Source organism: Conger conger, chromosome 8, assembly GCF_963514075.1.
Source record: "Conger conger chromosome 8, fConCon1.1, whole genome shotgun sequence".
In the NCBI taxonomy this organism is placed as follows: Eukaryota; Metazoa; Chordata; class Actinopteri; order Anguilliformes; family Congridae; genus Conger; species Conger conger.
This window is the reverse complement of record NC_083767.1, coordinates 18,636,364-18,651,739: the sequence shown is the minus strand read 5'-3', so window position 1 is coordinate 18,651,739 and position 15,376 is coordinate 18,636,364. Positions and strand designations below refer to the sequence as shown.

General features: G+C 43.4%; 1 protein-coding gene across 1 annotated transcript in view; it reads right to left on the bottom strand.

Moving 5' to 3' along the window:
* Positions 1-15,128, bottom strand: part of LOC133135217 (E3 ubiquitin-protein ligase RNF38-like) — a 40,793-nt gene extending 25,665 nt beyond the window's left edge. Inside the window, exon 1 of the mRNA XM_061252064.1 lies at positions 13,377-15,128. Coding sequence (XP_061108048.1) covers positions 13,377-13,935 — 559 coding nt within the window. The 5' untranslated portion in view covers positions 13,936-15,128. The remainder of the gene's footprint in view (positions 1-13,376) is intronic.
* Between the last annotated feature and the right edge of the window lie 248 nt (positions 15,129-15,376).

Here is a 15,376-nt window from a genome sequence, read left to right as displayed (position 1 = left end):
GTCAAAACTAGCCTTCCTCTCCTTTAGCTCGGAACATCCTCGGATTCGCCTAGAACACTCCTCCGGGGGGAATGCGCAGTTTCTTCCACATGAAAACACCCTTAAAAATAATAATAAATAAATAAAAATAAAGTCTTGTCAAAATGCACAAAGGCTGATATATTCCCTCCCCCCCCCAGCATTTCGACTGCTGCAAACAAAGGCAGAAGGGAGAGAATGTTTTCAGTTTCCTTTACAATGAGGCTCTATGAAGTCTTAAGTGACTGACAACACAAAGACATCAAGCGAGCGAAGGCAACAATGGCGAGGGGCTTATGGCGAAGCGAGAAGCGGGTGCGCATTAATAACCGAGAAGCCCGGCGTTTTAGCCGGCGAAGAACGCTCCGTTTCTCCCAGCTTCGGTGAGGCGCGTAAATATAAATATCGGGCCTGAGGGAGGACGCTAGCCTTTCTGCGTCCATCGCAAACAAAGGACAAACAGGAGCAGGATGACCAAATGGCGACAAGCGGTCAACGTCTACAACAGTTCACGTTATGGCCTACAGTTGAAATGCGGACTAGTTATCCAGAAGGGGTGTGAAATGTAGCAGTCTGTAGCGTAGTGGTTAAGGTAAATGACTGGGACACGCAAGGTGGGTGGTTCTAATCCCGGTGTAGCCACAATAACATCCGCACAGCCGTTGGGCCCTTGAGCAAGGCCCTTAACCCTGCATTGACTCCTGCCTAGTCTAATCAACTGTACGTCGCTCTGGATAAGAGCGTCTGCCAAATGCCAGTAATGTAATGTAAAAATGGTCCTCAGCATGTCCAAGTGTGTGCCAACCTGAATTTCAACAATCTCTTTTCTGTCACTGATGCTAGAGGCAAGAAAGATCTTTTAGAAATCAGTTGTCTTGGATGTCCTATCCATTTGTATGTCAAGGACGACACCAACATCTCCAAAGCCCCCCCCCATCATTTTCTTAGATAGCAGTTTCAGGCATTGTAGGAGATTAGTTTGAATTAAGAAGAAGTTGCAGAAGGCCTTTGTTAGTTTTACTTTGAATATCTTAACGAATATTGTTGAATATTATTGAATGTCATTCAAAAATACAGAACAGGGAGAAATCTATTCTGAAGAGCCCTCACACCCACCAATTTTAGCAAAGCCTCTCTTTGAAAACAAATTATCGAACAAACATCCCCAAACAGCCATGAAAGCAGGTCTAACAGAATATAATGTTCTGTAAACATTATATTCTGTTAGACCTCGATTTTTCTATTTGGCCTATATATAAAAAAAAAAACCTTTAGGTTTTTTTTTTATGAGACCCTTTGGCAAAAGTTTTTTTTAGATATATAAAACATCTGGAAAATGACTACTGGCATTTTAAACTGCAAGGTCTTCTTTATTGAAGGTAGTAAAGTAGGTAATTTACCAATAACAGCGTTTACCTTAAAATTGTCTCAGAGGGGGTGGCCGGCGAATGCACATTCACACGGATGCTTTTTTCCATGGTATTTCGATCCGGCTGTAAATAAAATCAACGTTCGAGCACCGCCCCGCATGAGACCGGCTCACAACAGCTCCATCGGGGAGGGAACACGCCCCCTCCATCCCCCCAACCTGCTCCAGACGGGTCGACGGTTCGGAGTATTGGCACGCAGGCGCGTGTAGCGGCCCACACACGGCGCCGCGTAAACACTCTCCCAACCGCGGGCCCCGCACGCCACACAACCCGGGAGGCACGGGGGAAGAAAACACGGAGAGAGGGAAGGAGAGAGGAGGGGAGAGAGGAGGGGAGATGAAGGTCTGAGTGCTAACCTCTCACAGCGTGATGTTTCCACTTGGACTTAAAAATACACATTCTGGGAGAGAAAAAAAACTAAAAAACTCCACTCATTGATATTGTTTACCTTGCTTGTGCTCCGTTGCCCAGCAACCCCCTGAAGGCACACCCACTTAAAAAATTGAAATCGCTTGCCGCTCTCACAGTGTGCTGAGAACAGTCATACTGATGTCGGTCAGGGTACACTGGCAGTTAGTCTAGCCCCAGGCCCAGGTTTGATGACAAAAGATTTCGCCCATTAAAGAACCACAGGCAAGCCAATCTTCCAGGCAAGCAACTTCCTCAGATGGAACCAAGGTTCAGTGTGCTTTATACAAATGGGAAATGCTCCTGCTTTAACTACTAAATAAATGTCAAAAAAGAGATAGGACAACCTTTTAATTGGAGGTCAGTTAGGACAAAAGCCTGGGAATAAAGAGAAAGGGTCAGTTTTATGTCCTTTAAGAAAGTGTCCGGACACCGATTGATATGCAAATGGTATGGAAGCGGTGCATCGTGGGGGAAGCCGAACAAGGCCGGCACTGTGGACGTCCTTACAGTGAGAGGTAGGGCCGGGGCTGGAAGGGAGAATGACACTCAAAGGAACGGCACCGATCGGCCCGTTCCCTGGCAGCTGGGGGGGGGGGGGGTGACTCACGTCCTGCCTCCGTGCAGGAATCAACGGTGGGGGTTGTCGTGGGGGGTGGCCCGCGCAGGAAGATGACCGGTGGGGAATGATGGGATTTCCTCCAAGTGATGAACGTTGCCGTGCTTCTGCCTGTGTGCTCCCCAACCCCAACCCCCCCCCTCCCCCCACACTCACACACTAAAGGCACAGTGGAGGTACAATTTTGCTCTTCAGGGAACAAATTTATCAAATGTTCCCTGGAAGTACAATAACTGAAAGTTATTTAAACCAAGTACCTTTTTCCAAGCAAAAGTGACAGCAACAAATTATGTATAGCTGGCTATATAATACCCCATAGGTACCAGCCCAGTCACAAGGGTTTTTACATTTTAGGCACTACTTTGTACCTTTTTCTGAGTGTAACATATGACTGCAACAGCATCTCACATTTACAGACACACACATCAGACACGTTGGGCCTACAATGTCTGAAGAGTATTGGCACCGGGCATGCAAGTGCTAACGCACACAGAATAACTCTAGGGGGCCAATGTATCCCTCACTCGGCCCCTGCTTAATACTCCACCCGTGCGGGTACGCAAGTTCAGATGAAGTTAGCTGCATTGGTAAGAAAACTACGGTTGAAAGACCAATCAAACTGTGCAGTATTAATTATAAACACCCTGTCTCCTGGTAGCCAATGATCAGCTTGTTCACAGAATGCTTGGTCAAAAACAATCAACAGACAGTTAGCCTAACAGAAAAAGAACATGTAAGAAACAGCTTCTAAAACCTGGATGATTACATCATACAGAGAGTCACTGCTTTGACCTTACAGCACAGCGAGTCACCGCTTGACCTGTTATTACAATTTAGAGAAAGTCACTGCTGTGACGGTTAAGTTCAGCATACAGAGAGTCATAGCTTTGACCTGTAACTACAGTTTACAGAATTGCTGCTTTGACCTGTAACTACAGCAGATGGATCTTTGCTTGTAGTCTGTGTTAGTAAAGCGTAGAGGGCACCATGAGGACATGGGAGAAGCAGGAGGCAGTGGGACAGCACTGAATAACCCTGGAGCACTCGCTTAGGGGCCCCAAGCAGGGGAACGAGGGAGGGAAGGAAGGAAGGAAGGAAAGGGGGTTGGGATGGGAGGTGAGAGGTCAGGAAGACGAAGAAGGAAAAGACGGTCGGAAAAGAAGGATGTTACGGTCCTTCACATTCAGAGTCCGTTTTGCGGTTCCGTAGCAGTTGCGTTATATCAATAAGCCGATGAAATTTCATTTCTGCCCAAACAAACGCCAGTTGGACTGAGAAGACATGAATGTGGAAAGAAGTGTAGAATAAGAGCCCTTCTCTGAAGTATGTGCTTTTTATGTGTATTTGCCGGTTCATGTGAACTGCTAACTCTGATTGGTTAGGATTTTGAAGCACACAGTACCATCCAGTGGAGGCCGCACAATAGGGGCCACATCGAGGGCCGCCCCACCCTTGATCTGTCAGTGGGAAAACCCGATCCGTCAGGTCAGATAGGGAAAAATAATAACAAAAATACTTAATTTTTTCTGACTTTTCTGTCTGCTAAAGAGCTGATGTAGCTAGCAGACAGAAAATTGTGTATATAAATAAATATTATTTAGAGTCAGTTTTCTTCCTTTTTTTTTTCCTCTCATACCTGTCAGTTTTGGCTGGGCATACCCAAGTGCACCCAAATAGAGGTTCAATTGGAGGGGGCGCGTTTTCTCTTTCGGTATGGTAATTCTTTTATTTAATGTTGAAATATTTATAGCTAGCTAATTTGAAAAATATCCTTGGGGAGTTGTTGTAGCTACATGTAGCTTAGCTTAGGATATAGGCAATACAATAATAAAACATTTATTTTCCATAACTCATGAGCAAGGTTTTTCTGACAAGAAACCAAACTATACTTTTTATTTTAGGCTTTAGGATAAAACTGGATGAAATACAACTGTGTGTAAAACCTGCAAGTGTTTATTAACACTGCTCCCATCTAAACTGGGTAAGTTTGGATTTGAAAATGTTAACCAGAGATGAACCGTTCAGTTATGATGAGGAGATTTTAGGTACTTGGGTGTATTGATTCACTTATAATAAACTGGACTGAAAAGAAGTAGCAAAATGGCCCTTTCAGCAGGTTCACCTGTTCCCTGCCAAATTCAGAATTACAACATGCATTTAACCCTGGATACATGGGCTTGATTTGGTGTAGCATTTAGAGGCTAACTAAACTATAGCGATATTTTCAGATTTTCCCCTGCCTGCATGTTCATATGCAGGCCTCATCGTTAAAGATATATGCATCAATCAGTTTAATTTTTTCATAATTCTGATTATGAATGTGAGAATACAAATGAACTGCAGGCTAAATCCTGACAAATTCAACCTTTTTGTGTTTCCATAAACTGCATCTTTAATGATTTGCAACGATGATGTCCAAGCAACTTTCCACCGCACCAAGGAATTCAACTGTCAGCAGCAAACTATTAGTCAGACTCACATGAATATTCATACCATCAACCTAACAATCCATTAGCAGTTCTGTTCTTAAATAAAACCAGACGGGTTCTATTTTTAGAGGTGAAAAGTGGATTGGAAATGTTACACGAATCCTTGAAAAGAGTTTATTAAGTGACCTGAATTGGGTACTGAAATTGCTTTGTGGCCCATTTCTTTTGATCGCCCCGCTTTTAAAAAAATCGGGCGGCTCGGTTTACAGCAGGACCATGACCTGGATTTCCCGGCAGTGCGAACGCAAATGTGTTTATCTGGCGCTCCGGGCAGGTCGGCTTCACCGGTGACGCGGTGGATTCGTCGGGAGTGGCTCGGATGGGCGTCGACAGAACGCTTCGCGTTAAATCTGCAGGGGCGCGAAACGGACAGCGGGAGGAGAAAGGGCGGGAAGCCGAGGGAGACGAGGTAAACACGCTGGCCCGGTGACGGAGTACGCCCCTAGCACCGAAAAAGGCGGGAGAGGCCGGAGGGGGGAAAAGGCGGAGGGAATGTTCTGGAACGGGTTGAGAGAGGGGGGCCCGCTTCGGCTCTGTGGCCCCGCTTGGGTTGGGTTTCTCTCGCCGCCGTGAGTGAACGCGGGCCTGAAGGTACGCCAAGGCCCGTGGCGGCCAGCCTCCCTCCCGCCGCTATCCTCTTTTCCCTCTACAAGCACACCCCCGCCCCCACGCTCTCACCCCTCTCTCTCACCCCTCTCCCTCCCTCCTCTCGTCTCTGAATCCCCTCGTTTCTCTCGGCTTCCCATACCGGTTTCCCCTTACCCAGAGCTTAAAGTGCAATCTAATCAGCGGATCTATGGAAATTAATCATCGCTATGGCTTTTTGTGAAAAGGAGATTGTGAATCTCCACCGAAAACCTCTCCCTCTACGGGACAATCCAGACAGCGTTCTGAAGAATATGATCTCCGTATCAGGCTGATAAACTGTTTAAACGCAGCTCTGGTTGACCCATGTGACCAGACCCCAGGGAAACAAAGCATTTCAGCTTCATAAGCAACCCTGACTTATCATGTGCTTAGCGTGTCCAACTAAAGGCTTTCCCTAAGGTTAACTTGGAATAATTGCCTTTACCAGAAAGCTTTAAATAGGCTGCAATGCATCACCACAAATTATATTTCATATATAATATCCTCTACATTATAATTGTTTTTATAAATGGCAAACGTGTTATTAGGGGCAAATTTCACTGTGTTACTTTGTCATTCACATCGACCGATTTCTCCTTTGTAATTTACTAAGTTGTAATGTTTTAGTCGGTTTAAAATGATACATCTAATCTTGTGCTAACGGCTTGCAAGCAAAGTGAATGAATGAATACAGAGAATCGCAGCACAATTGTCTTTGCATTTGATATGCCTAGTTGAGATTACATTTTTGACCTCAATGTACAGAACCACCAAAAGATGCACTGTTGATGAGAGTAAGAGTTAATGTTGACACAAAATGAGAGATTTGATTTTTAAAGAAACAAAAATAACCAAATAAAATTACTGACATTAAATGATAGTCCTATGCCTTCAATAACTCATGAAAATGCTAATAGCCAATTATATCGCATATTGCAGGCCAAAAAGGACAAAACAACTTAATACGCCTACTGACATTAATACTATTGGTCCTGTCACGAGGGGGATTTAGCCCACTTCTCCAATTGAATTTGGGTGTATTAGTTTCATAAAGACTCCTGTCTATATGTACCATGACATTATCCAAAAAGCATGAAGAATCTCCAAGAGTTAGCACCATCTCGTGTCAGCAACCGTTACCGTTTGAACCTAACCAAGCCTTTGTTGTCAGCAGCTGCAAAGCTATATCACTCAGTCCTTTAGCGTTTAGCTCTTTCTTTGCATTTCTGAGCAGTTCATCAGCATACTCTTGTTCATATCTGTACAGTCGGATTTAAGAAAATCAATTTCAGACCTGCACACTCCCTCCCGAGGCGGTCCACCACAGCAGAGCTCCAGAAATACGTGCAACAGGGTGCCGTGCAAAGAAGAAAGCCAGCCCAAGCACTTGAAGCACCAGGAACGTGCACTTGCTGAATATTTTCGGGTTGGAAAAGGAATGAAACCAGCTCTTGCTAAAATGTTTGAAAATGTTAAAGAGATTATGTGGTCACTTTAAATATGTATGCCTGAAGATTATTGTAGATTTATGCAGATTCTTCCCCATCCCAACTCTCTCGATTAACTCCTTCAGTGTCACCACTCTTTTGAAGCTGCCACAGACCTCCATTTTCCCTGCTCAGTGTCCTGCTTGACCAGCTGCTCGGTTCTGAGGGAAAGCCTGACCTAGGCAGTGTCTGGGTGGTGTGTTATCCTACATAGGGAGTGTTAAAGATATAGCTGTACAGTGACTAACATGTTTTAAGCCCTGTTACAGATCGGTGCCTTTATGCTGGAGATTTTTGTCTCCAAGTTGTTCCGGAAGCTTCTTGGCCTTCATGGTGGAACTAGAACCTTTACTTCACCCTACATGAATATAGAGAATGCTTTATAAGTAGAAAAGGAGCACACTCGCACACAGTCATGTATACACACATACTCTTGCAGACACAGATCATTTCTGCTTCTGGTGATCGCGCACTAAAGACCACATTCTCTTGAGATGGCCAGAAATACAGGGCCAAGTTACCTACATTTTTTCATTCGTTTGGGAAGAATGTATAGAACACACAAAATGCCAATGCCAATCCAAAAGGCAACATATTTTTGTCCAGGGCCGCAGCTATAAATTCTCACGGGGCAACATATATTTTGTAACAAATTAAAAATAGTTACACCCCATATCCTGGGGCCCCCTCAGGCCTGGGCCAGAGACAACAAGAAAAAGCAAGAAAAAGCAAGCTTTTTCCTTTAATTCAAGAACGTTGTTAGAAATGGAGGAATGATAATATTATAGGGTATAATACGCCTTTTAGGGCTGAAGAAAAGCTTGTAGGTCTGTATTTACTGTATTTACATATTTGAATCCTTCATGTGAGCCAACAAAAATGAGCACCAAATATAACGTGGAAAAAGAGGGGGAAAAAAAGAAAACAAAACCCTTGCCTACACAACAGAATTCATCACGGAATTCATTTAAAAATAGATTTATTCATGTGCTTCCGTGACCCCTTTCTTCAAGCCGGGCCTCGCGCTCCGGGGGCCGGGTATGATCTCGTGTCGGACGGAGCGGCTCGGTCATGACGCCGGGCAGGCCACGGCCCCTCAGCTAGGCGCACTCCAGACCCTTCATTACAGGGTTCGGTGGCGTCTCTTCGCCCGACGGGGAGGAGGGGAACGTTGGCGAATGCGCATTCTCCCTGCCCCGGGTCCGCTTCTACAAATACCCTTGAAATGAGTTAAGAGGCATGAAACATTCGCCGCTTTGGCGGTGGCTTGTAAACAGGGGGTTTGCAGCTGGTAAAAGCCGAATTGAATCGGGCAGCTGTGGGCCGGGCCTTCTGACAAAACGCCCCCGCGTTAAAGCCGCCTTTATTCCCGGTCTCTATGCGCGCCTTATTTTGGTTAAAAAAAAGGAACGTCCTTATTATAGAAACCCTTGGCAAAAGAGCCATATTCACAAACTCATTTCTTTTAAAAACTCTTGATAATAGCCTGAGTTCTCCCACCCTGTGTTCCTGAAGGTTATGGGCACTCAAAGACTGTCGCGTTACACTGTGTTCGGGCTATGCTCTCATCCAGACAAACGCATACAGCTTGACCGTTTTTTTACGACACAATACATTTACGCAGCTGGAAATTTTTTATTGAAGCAATTCAGGTTAAGTACCTTGCTCCAGGATACAATGGGAGTGCACCATCCGGGTTTCAAACCTATAATCTCACAGCTGCAAGCCCGGTTCACTATCCATTATGCTATACCGCCACCCAGGCTGTGAAGCAAATACTGTCACAACTGAATCACCGTACCGCAGGGATCATTAAATCACTGTCCTCAAGGGCCGAGAACTGCTGGCTTTCCACACTCCCTTTACCTGGGAGTTAGGTGTGAAGACATTCTGGCCTATTAGTAGCACTAAGTGTTCAATTAATTACCCAAAAGATAAGAAAACCAGGGCTGAATTTGGATTTGAGGGCTAAATTTTATGATCCATACTGAACCGGAATTTTTTTTCTCCTCGCTGCGAGCTGCACACACGTTTACACCCCAGTGTTCAATCCAGTCACCCAGCTAACAAAACATTGCTGCAATGTTGCTGTGATGTTATAACACTGACAAAACATCCCAGCAACATTGAGAGGATGTTTTGTGCCAGCTGGACTTCTGGGAGTAAAGGAGACATCGGTGGAGGCCCTTCTCCAGAGCTTTGGAAAGCTGGGCTTGCTGTAGTCTTCGCGTACTCTGTTCCCGAAAGGCATAAAAACGGTAAACAGCTTGGAAGTTGCCTGCTAGCGATTCAGAAGCACGCAGTCAACGGATGGGCCACCACCCGTCCTCGTTCCCTTTACAGCCCAGCACAAGGGGCTCCTTGTGAGAAGATCATCTTGCCCAAGGAAGGCTTGCTCCACTGATAGCATCTCAGTCACCTCCCTGCTCTGAACTATACATCCCGTGATGAAATTAAATTCCCTCCAAGTGATCAAAATAAAATACCAATCCATTTTACTCATCATGCCGTTAGCGCGGCACTCTTGATGCTAAGTCATGTGGTGGGGAGAAGCTATTTTTGGGTCATTAGAACTTACCAGAAACCAACAAGTTTTAACAAATCAGACTGCCGAAAATAGTCCAAAAGCACAGCTGATAGAGCTTGCTTTATTCATTTTCTGGGTACAGGGTTGTTTTCTTTTTTTAATATCATGATTTCAATCACCATAACTGACAATAAAAGTAAACATCCAGGATGCAAATAACACACATGGGACCGATTTCAAAAACATAGATTAAACTTGGACTACGAAGCAGGTTGACAGCGCAGGTACTGATTGACAGCACACTGACAAGACACTGAGATCTGCAATGGCTCAAACTGGCATATACTGAGAGTCCAATTTCAATATCTGCAACCACAATAGTTGGGTGTGTTTGGCCTATATTTCTACAGAGGTAGTGTGTCATGTATGTGACACACTACCTAAGTAAGTACTAAGTATCTATTTTCAAAGATTAAATAAAGCGTATTTATTAGTGATTGACCTTTGGACAAATCAGTTTTTGTAAATGTTTACCATCCCATTTTTTAAACGGCTAAGGTTATATTCCACCGAAAAACTCATCTTTCAGCTTCCAGATCATTTCAGAGGTACATACTTCAAATATCATAAGGTTTGAAATTCTAACATTTTTGTCGCTGTCTACAATCTGAACTAAGTAGGTTTCTATACAATTTGGCTTATATTTTTATAACAGTGAAAATATAAGCCAAATGCATTTGAATTTATATGGCGCAGGACAATTGTGGTGGTGACACAATTCATGTGATCCGTTTAAGGCAGGGAATTTTTGCTCAATATCCAATGGCTAATGATAGGCTACTGGTCAAGAATTCAATTCCCTGTGGCATTTGTATTCGTAACTCACTGCAATAGCGGAAGGTTGCTTGCAAGAACTAGCTTGTCAATTGCTAGTTTAGACTGTAAACAGCCTAACGGGCAGTTAAGCCACAATCCTTCTTTCAATTGTCCAACCAATTTGTGCTTTTTGTCACTGGTGGAGGTGAAAGCGCATTTTATAAAACCGAACTTACTATTTAAACTTCAGAAAAGAAAAATTGGTTATCGGTTAGATAACCAAAAAAAATTGCCTACCCCAGCTTTAATATGTTCATCGACACAAAACAATATTATTAATCCAAGCTCTACTCGAATAACTGGCTGTTACATAAAGTGGGGGTAGGTGGTAGTTGAGTAAAAATGTATTACTACATTGCATCATTACTTTATTCACTCTAATGCAGATCATCCGATTACAACAAAATATCAATCATAAAAAGGTACACATTTACTCTGTTTTCACCTGCATACTCTCCACTTCTAATGCAGATTTCAAATGTTATTTCATTAAAGATGTAAAGATACATGCTCCATGCAAAATAACAGCTCAGATTGAAAATATTTTTTGAAATGCCCATACTTCTGGTTTCAAAGCAAAGTTTGAAGCAAAAATACTGATTGGACTTGAAGGCTTGGGAATGTGAGAATGAGTATTATCACAAGCCTCATCAACAGATTATCATGGTTCACACTTGACTTCTACTCTTAGAACACCCTCACCCAGGAGAGCTATTTTAAGACTTTTAAAGCCTACCTGGAAGCCAGCCAGAATGGCACGGAATGTATTTTGGGAAGCCAAAAATGTATTTGTTAGCACAGATTGTGATGTTTGTGTGAATTTCAAGCAGTTACGATAGCAGTCTTCAATACTTCAGTTCCGTGCTTTCTCAGTGCAAATATGTCTCATGCTCAGCCGCTAATTAGGTCTATTATCTACACTGGAAAACAGAACTAGTTGCTTCAACTTGACTTTCCAAAAGCTTGCGTACCAAAATAAGAACTTTGGTCAGCTTTGAGTAACTGCCTTGAACAGCAATTGGATGAAATTACCATCAACCCCGCTGGAAATAAATTATGCAATGTCTGATTCAATGGCTGACGATTTATCATTGACCGAGACCCCTCCCAACACCAGCCCGTCCACGTGACAGAAGCGTGCGTCTCCTTCATATGTCCCTTGAGATTATCTAAACTACTCCAGGAACACCAGATATTCACTGTGATACAGTCCATGGGCAGATGTACAAGTACTTCAGCAGCAGATAAGGTGCTGTTTATGCGAAACAAGCTTAAGCTAAACTTCAACATGACTGTGCCATTTGTAACCTACAGATTCAGTACAGATGAGATAGGAAATGAACTGCACAGGCCTGACTTGGCCAAGCTAAACCAAGGTAACAAAAAACTTTCTTCAATGTTACATGGGAAAAACATTGCCGCAACATAGTATTATATATGCCTAAACCCTAATATTCACACAATGTTGCTGAAATGTTCTGTCAATATTATGACATCGCCACAAAATTGCCGCAACATCCGTGAGAATAGTTTGTGCCAGTTGTGGCAGCTAGCCTAAATAATCTAATATTTATGTGGTGCTTGGTTTAAGCCAGACAGTGTATTGAGCTATAGGAACAGACAGCAGTTTAATTCTGTGCAGAGGAAGTGTCAATTCTCAAACGGGTAATTGTAATTGATATAGCCTAGACATAACAGAATCTACAGGTTTCTGTAAAGCAAGCATACACAATATTTATTTTGCAACAACTCATTGTGAAACCCTGAAGAGCGTATCAGCTACATGAAATTGCTGTCAAACTGAATAAGTTATTTTACGGGGTGATGTCTGCCCAAATGAGAAACACAAAAATCAAATTCCCAAAGTTAAATAAATAGGCCAACAGAAAGAACAGCAGCACATCTTAGTTGGAAAAAGTCACAGTTACAGAGTATGCCATTTTAAACAGCTTTTTGGTATACATCTCATTTTTCTGGAGTTTATGTTTATCAGTTGTATTGTATACTTGCAATTGGTCCAGGTGGTTTACGTGTTTGATTAAGGATACTGTATAGAGTTAGCAACATTTCTTACAGCCTTCATCATAATACCACCAGGGTATCAGGACATTCAAGGGGCTAGGAAGCAAAAAATCCACTACAAATCCACCTTCAAAGCACGGTTAATCCTTCACAGTCTGTATATCTTGTGCCTATTAACAAATTATCCTTCAAAAAATTATGTTTAACCTTACTTTCATTCAGAACCATTTCCTATGGCTCTAAAGCCTTATACTTGTAAAGCATTACAAGAATTATCTATAATTGGCCTGTGGGATACTTTGAGAGCACATGTCAAAGTTCTCACTCATTTCCAATTATTAGTTATTTATTTATTCCTAAACAATCGTATAACAGCAAGTTGTTATGAGCCACTTAGCTATTCGCTAAATTCTAAATATGCATACTAAATGGGACAGACATAGGGGCGATGGAACCAGGACAATAAATGACACAGACACAGAGTGCAACGTTAGAGCAGTACATCAAGCTATGGACCAGCTTCACTGTTTACTCAACCGTGTCGCTTGCCAAGCCAGCTGATGTTTTGGCACTGAGGATATTTGCCCTGCAAGTATAGCACCACTGAACTGAACTGAACTTGTGAAGTGAAATCGAGAGAGAGAGCGCGCGAACAGAGGCCGATTACCACAGGTGTGAAATGAACTTCTTGTTAGGCAACTAAAGACACGAGACATAGACAAGTAAGACAACATAGCTTTTCTGTTGCGTTAAACCTGTCGTCCGTCCACCCAACCCCCAACAACATAAACAGAAAAGGCTTAGCCAAGAGTAGCACCACAGAGGTTCGGAGAGCTGCCACTCCTACATGTTAGGACAGAATAAAACATGTACCTGTACCGAAGTGTCTGTGTGCTCCTGGGCCTGTGTGTCGATGTGCTCCGACTGACAGGTTATTTCCTGGGGTAACGTTACGCTGGTTCTCGGTTGGACTATGTGCTCCAAGTGGTAGGCGTCCAGGGTTGTGCTGTTGGTGATGGATCCCGATGCCTCCGCTGTTGGTAATATTGTTACTGTTCGGGTTATTACTGTTACCACCACTGTTCATGCCGTACTGGTAGAATCCAGAACGCGATCGCGATCGAGTCCTCGGGGGATCCATGGCCGGGGGTTGCGGGTGGTTGTAAGAGAAGGTGAAGGGGGAGGGGGTAGGAGGGGATTGCGACGGAGAGGAGGACACTGGTGCTAGTGAAAGCCTGCCGGTGTGGCTGTGCCTACCCATACCCCTTCCCCCCTCCGCGCCCCCGTAATCGGCCTGCTGCTGAGACAGAAAGCCCGTGTCCTCACATCGAGTGTTCCGTTTCGGGACAGTAACGTTATCTGGAATAGCAGGGCACTGGGAATAGACACGAGGCTCCTGTGTTGTAGGTTGACCAGCTGCAGCGATGGGCATTTCCTTGTGGGGTCCCTCCCTTTAAGTAGCAACTAGCTTACTAAAGCACTTTAAGTCAGAAAACAGCCGTTGTTCGGTCAACTAGCATGTTATAAGTTAGTCTTAACTATCTAGCTACCTAGTCTACCAGTTAAAGACAGCAACGCAAAACAACGAATGATAGTAAGCTCACCACCGTTATATAAAGATAAAAAAAACAAATGCCGTTTGACTTAAAAGCCAGCAAGCATCAACCAGTTTCCCAAGCACTCACCGCTTTCCAAAGCAAAATGTCACAAAAGCTTACTAACTTAGTTAGTTTCTACTAGCTAGGAAGTTACTAGACTTCGGGAGCCAATGTTGGTGACTTCGCTAGCTGTTAAGACAGATACCAAAACAGCCCACAACAGGACGTACAACTCTATAATCAGACTTGGCTAGAAAATGGAATGGACAGTTGCCTGGCTAACCTGCAGGCAAGCTACTTCGGTAAGATCATCCCTCACTCAGCATCCAATCCACTTAATTAGCTAGCTAACGTTAGCTAGCTAACATTCACACGCATAAATCATCAATACATGAAACGTCTCTGCTCTGCTCTTCTTGTAAGCTAACTAATAGCTAGCAACAAAACGCATCTAGCTACTTCGCTAACAATCAACCAAATTTACAGTAAAACTAACTTAAGTAAGCCACAACACGTCCAAAAATAAAGGAAAACAAAACGAAAGACTAATGTTGTTATTCCATTTTCTTTTTTGCACCCTAGGTAGACTAACGTTAGCACTAATTTGATCGTAGCTAACGTTAAGCTAGCGAGCTAAGTTAATAACAGCTCACACAAGTAAGCTAGCAGGTTCCTGTAAACATTAGCTAAGTTTCTGCCATTCTGAAAAAATGGAAAACATGCGGTTTGCTAGCAAATATAATGATTATTCTTGTGTCTGTGTTGTCTTCCTCTGGGGGCAAATGCCGAGAAGGTCCGGGTGGTAATATTAGCCAGCCAGCTACAGCTAGTTGATGCTGGGAAAAGTAACCTCCCCTTCGCACACTGGACGAGATCCAGTCAATTCCAAGCCGAGTAAAACTATGAGTATCGCCTTTTCATCATCTTGGATAGATAATCAAATTCGCGCAGCTTTTCTTCCGATTTAAATCCCCGCGTTATTCTGTTGGAAATACCGTACCACGGACTTCCAGCAGCGTGTGAGAGCCCTGGCGATGTCAATGTGAAATATGACTGAAAATCAATGGGATTTCAGATCTCTGACAAGACAAAATAAATCGAAAACAGAAAAAATAGATGAAACTCCGAATTTCGGGCTAATATTGTATTTCTTGAACTGCCGACTGGCTTAATAAAATTTATTTTCCTGGAAAATAATGTTTATAATATCGCTTAGCGCTTTCTGCGTTATTGTATGGGTATTCTATTTGTCGTGAACAAAACGATTAAATCGAT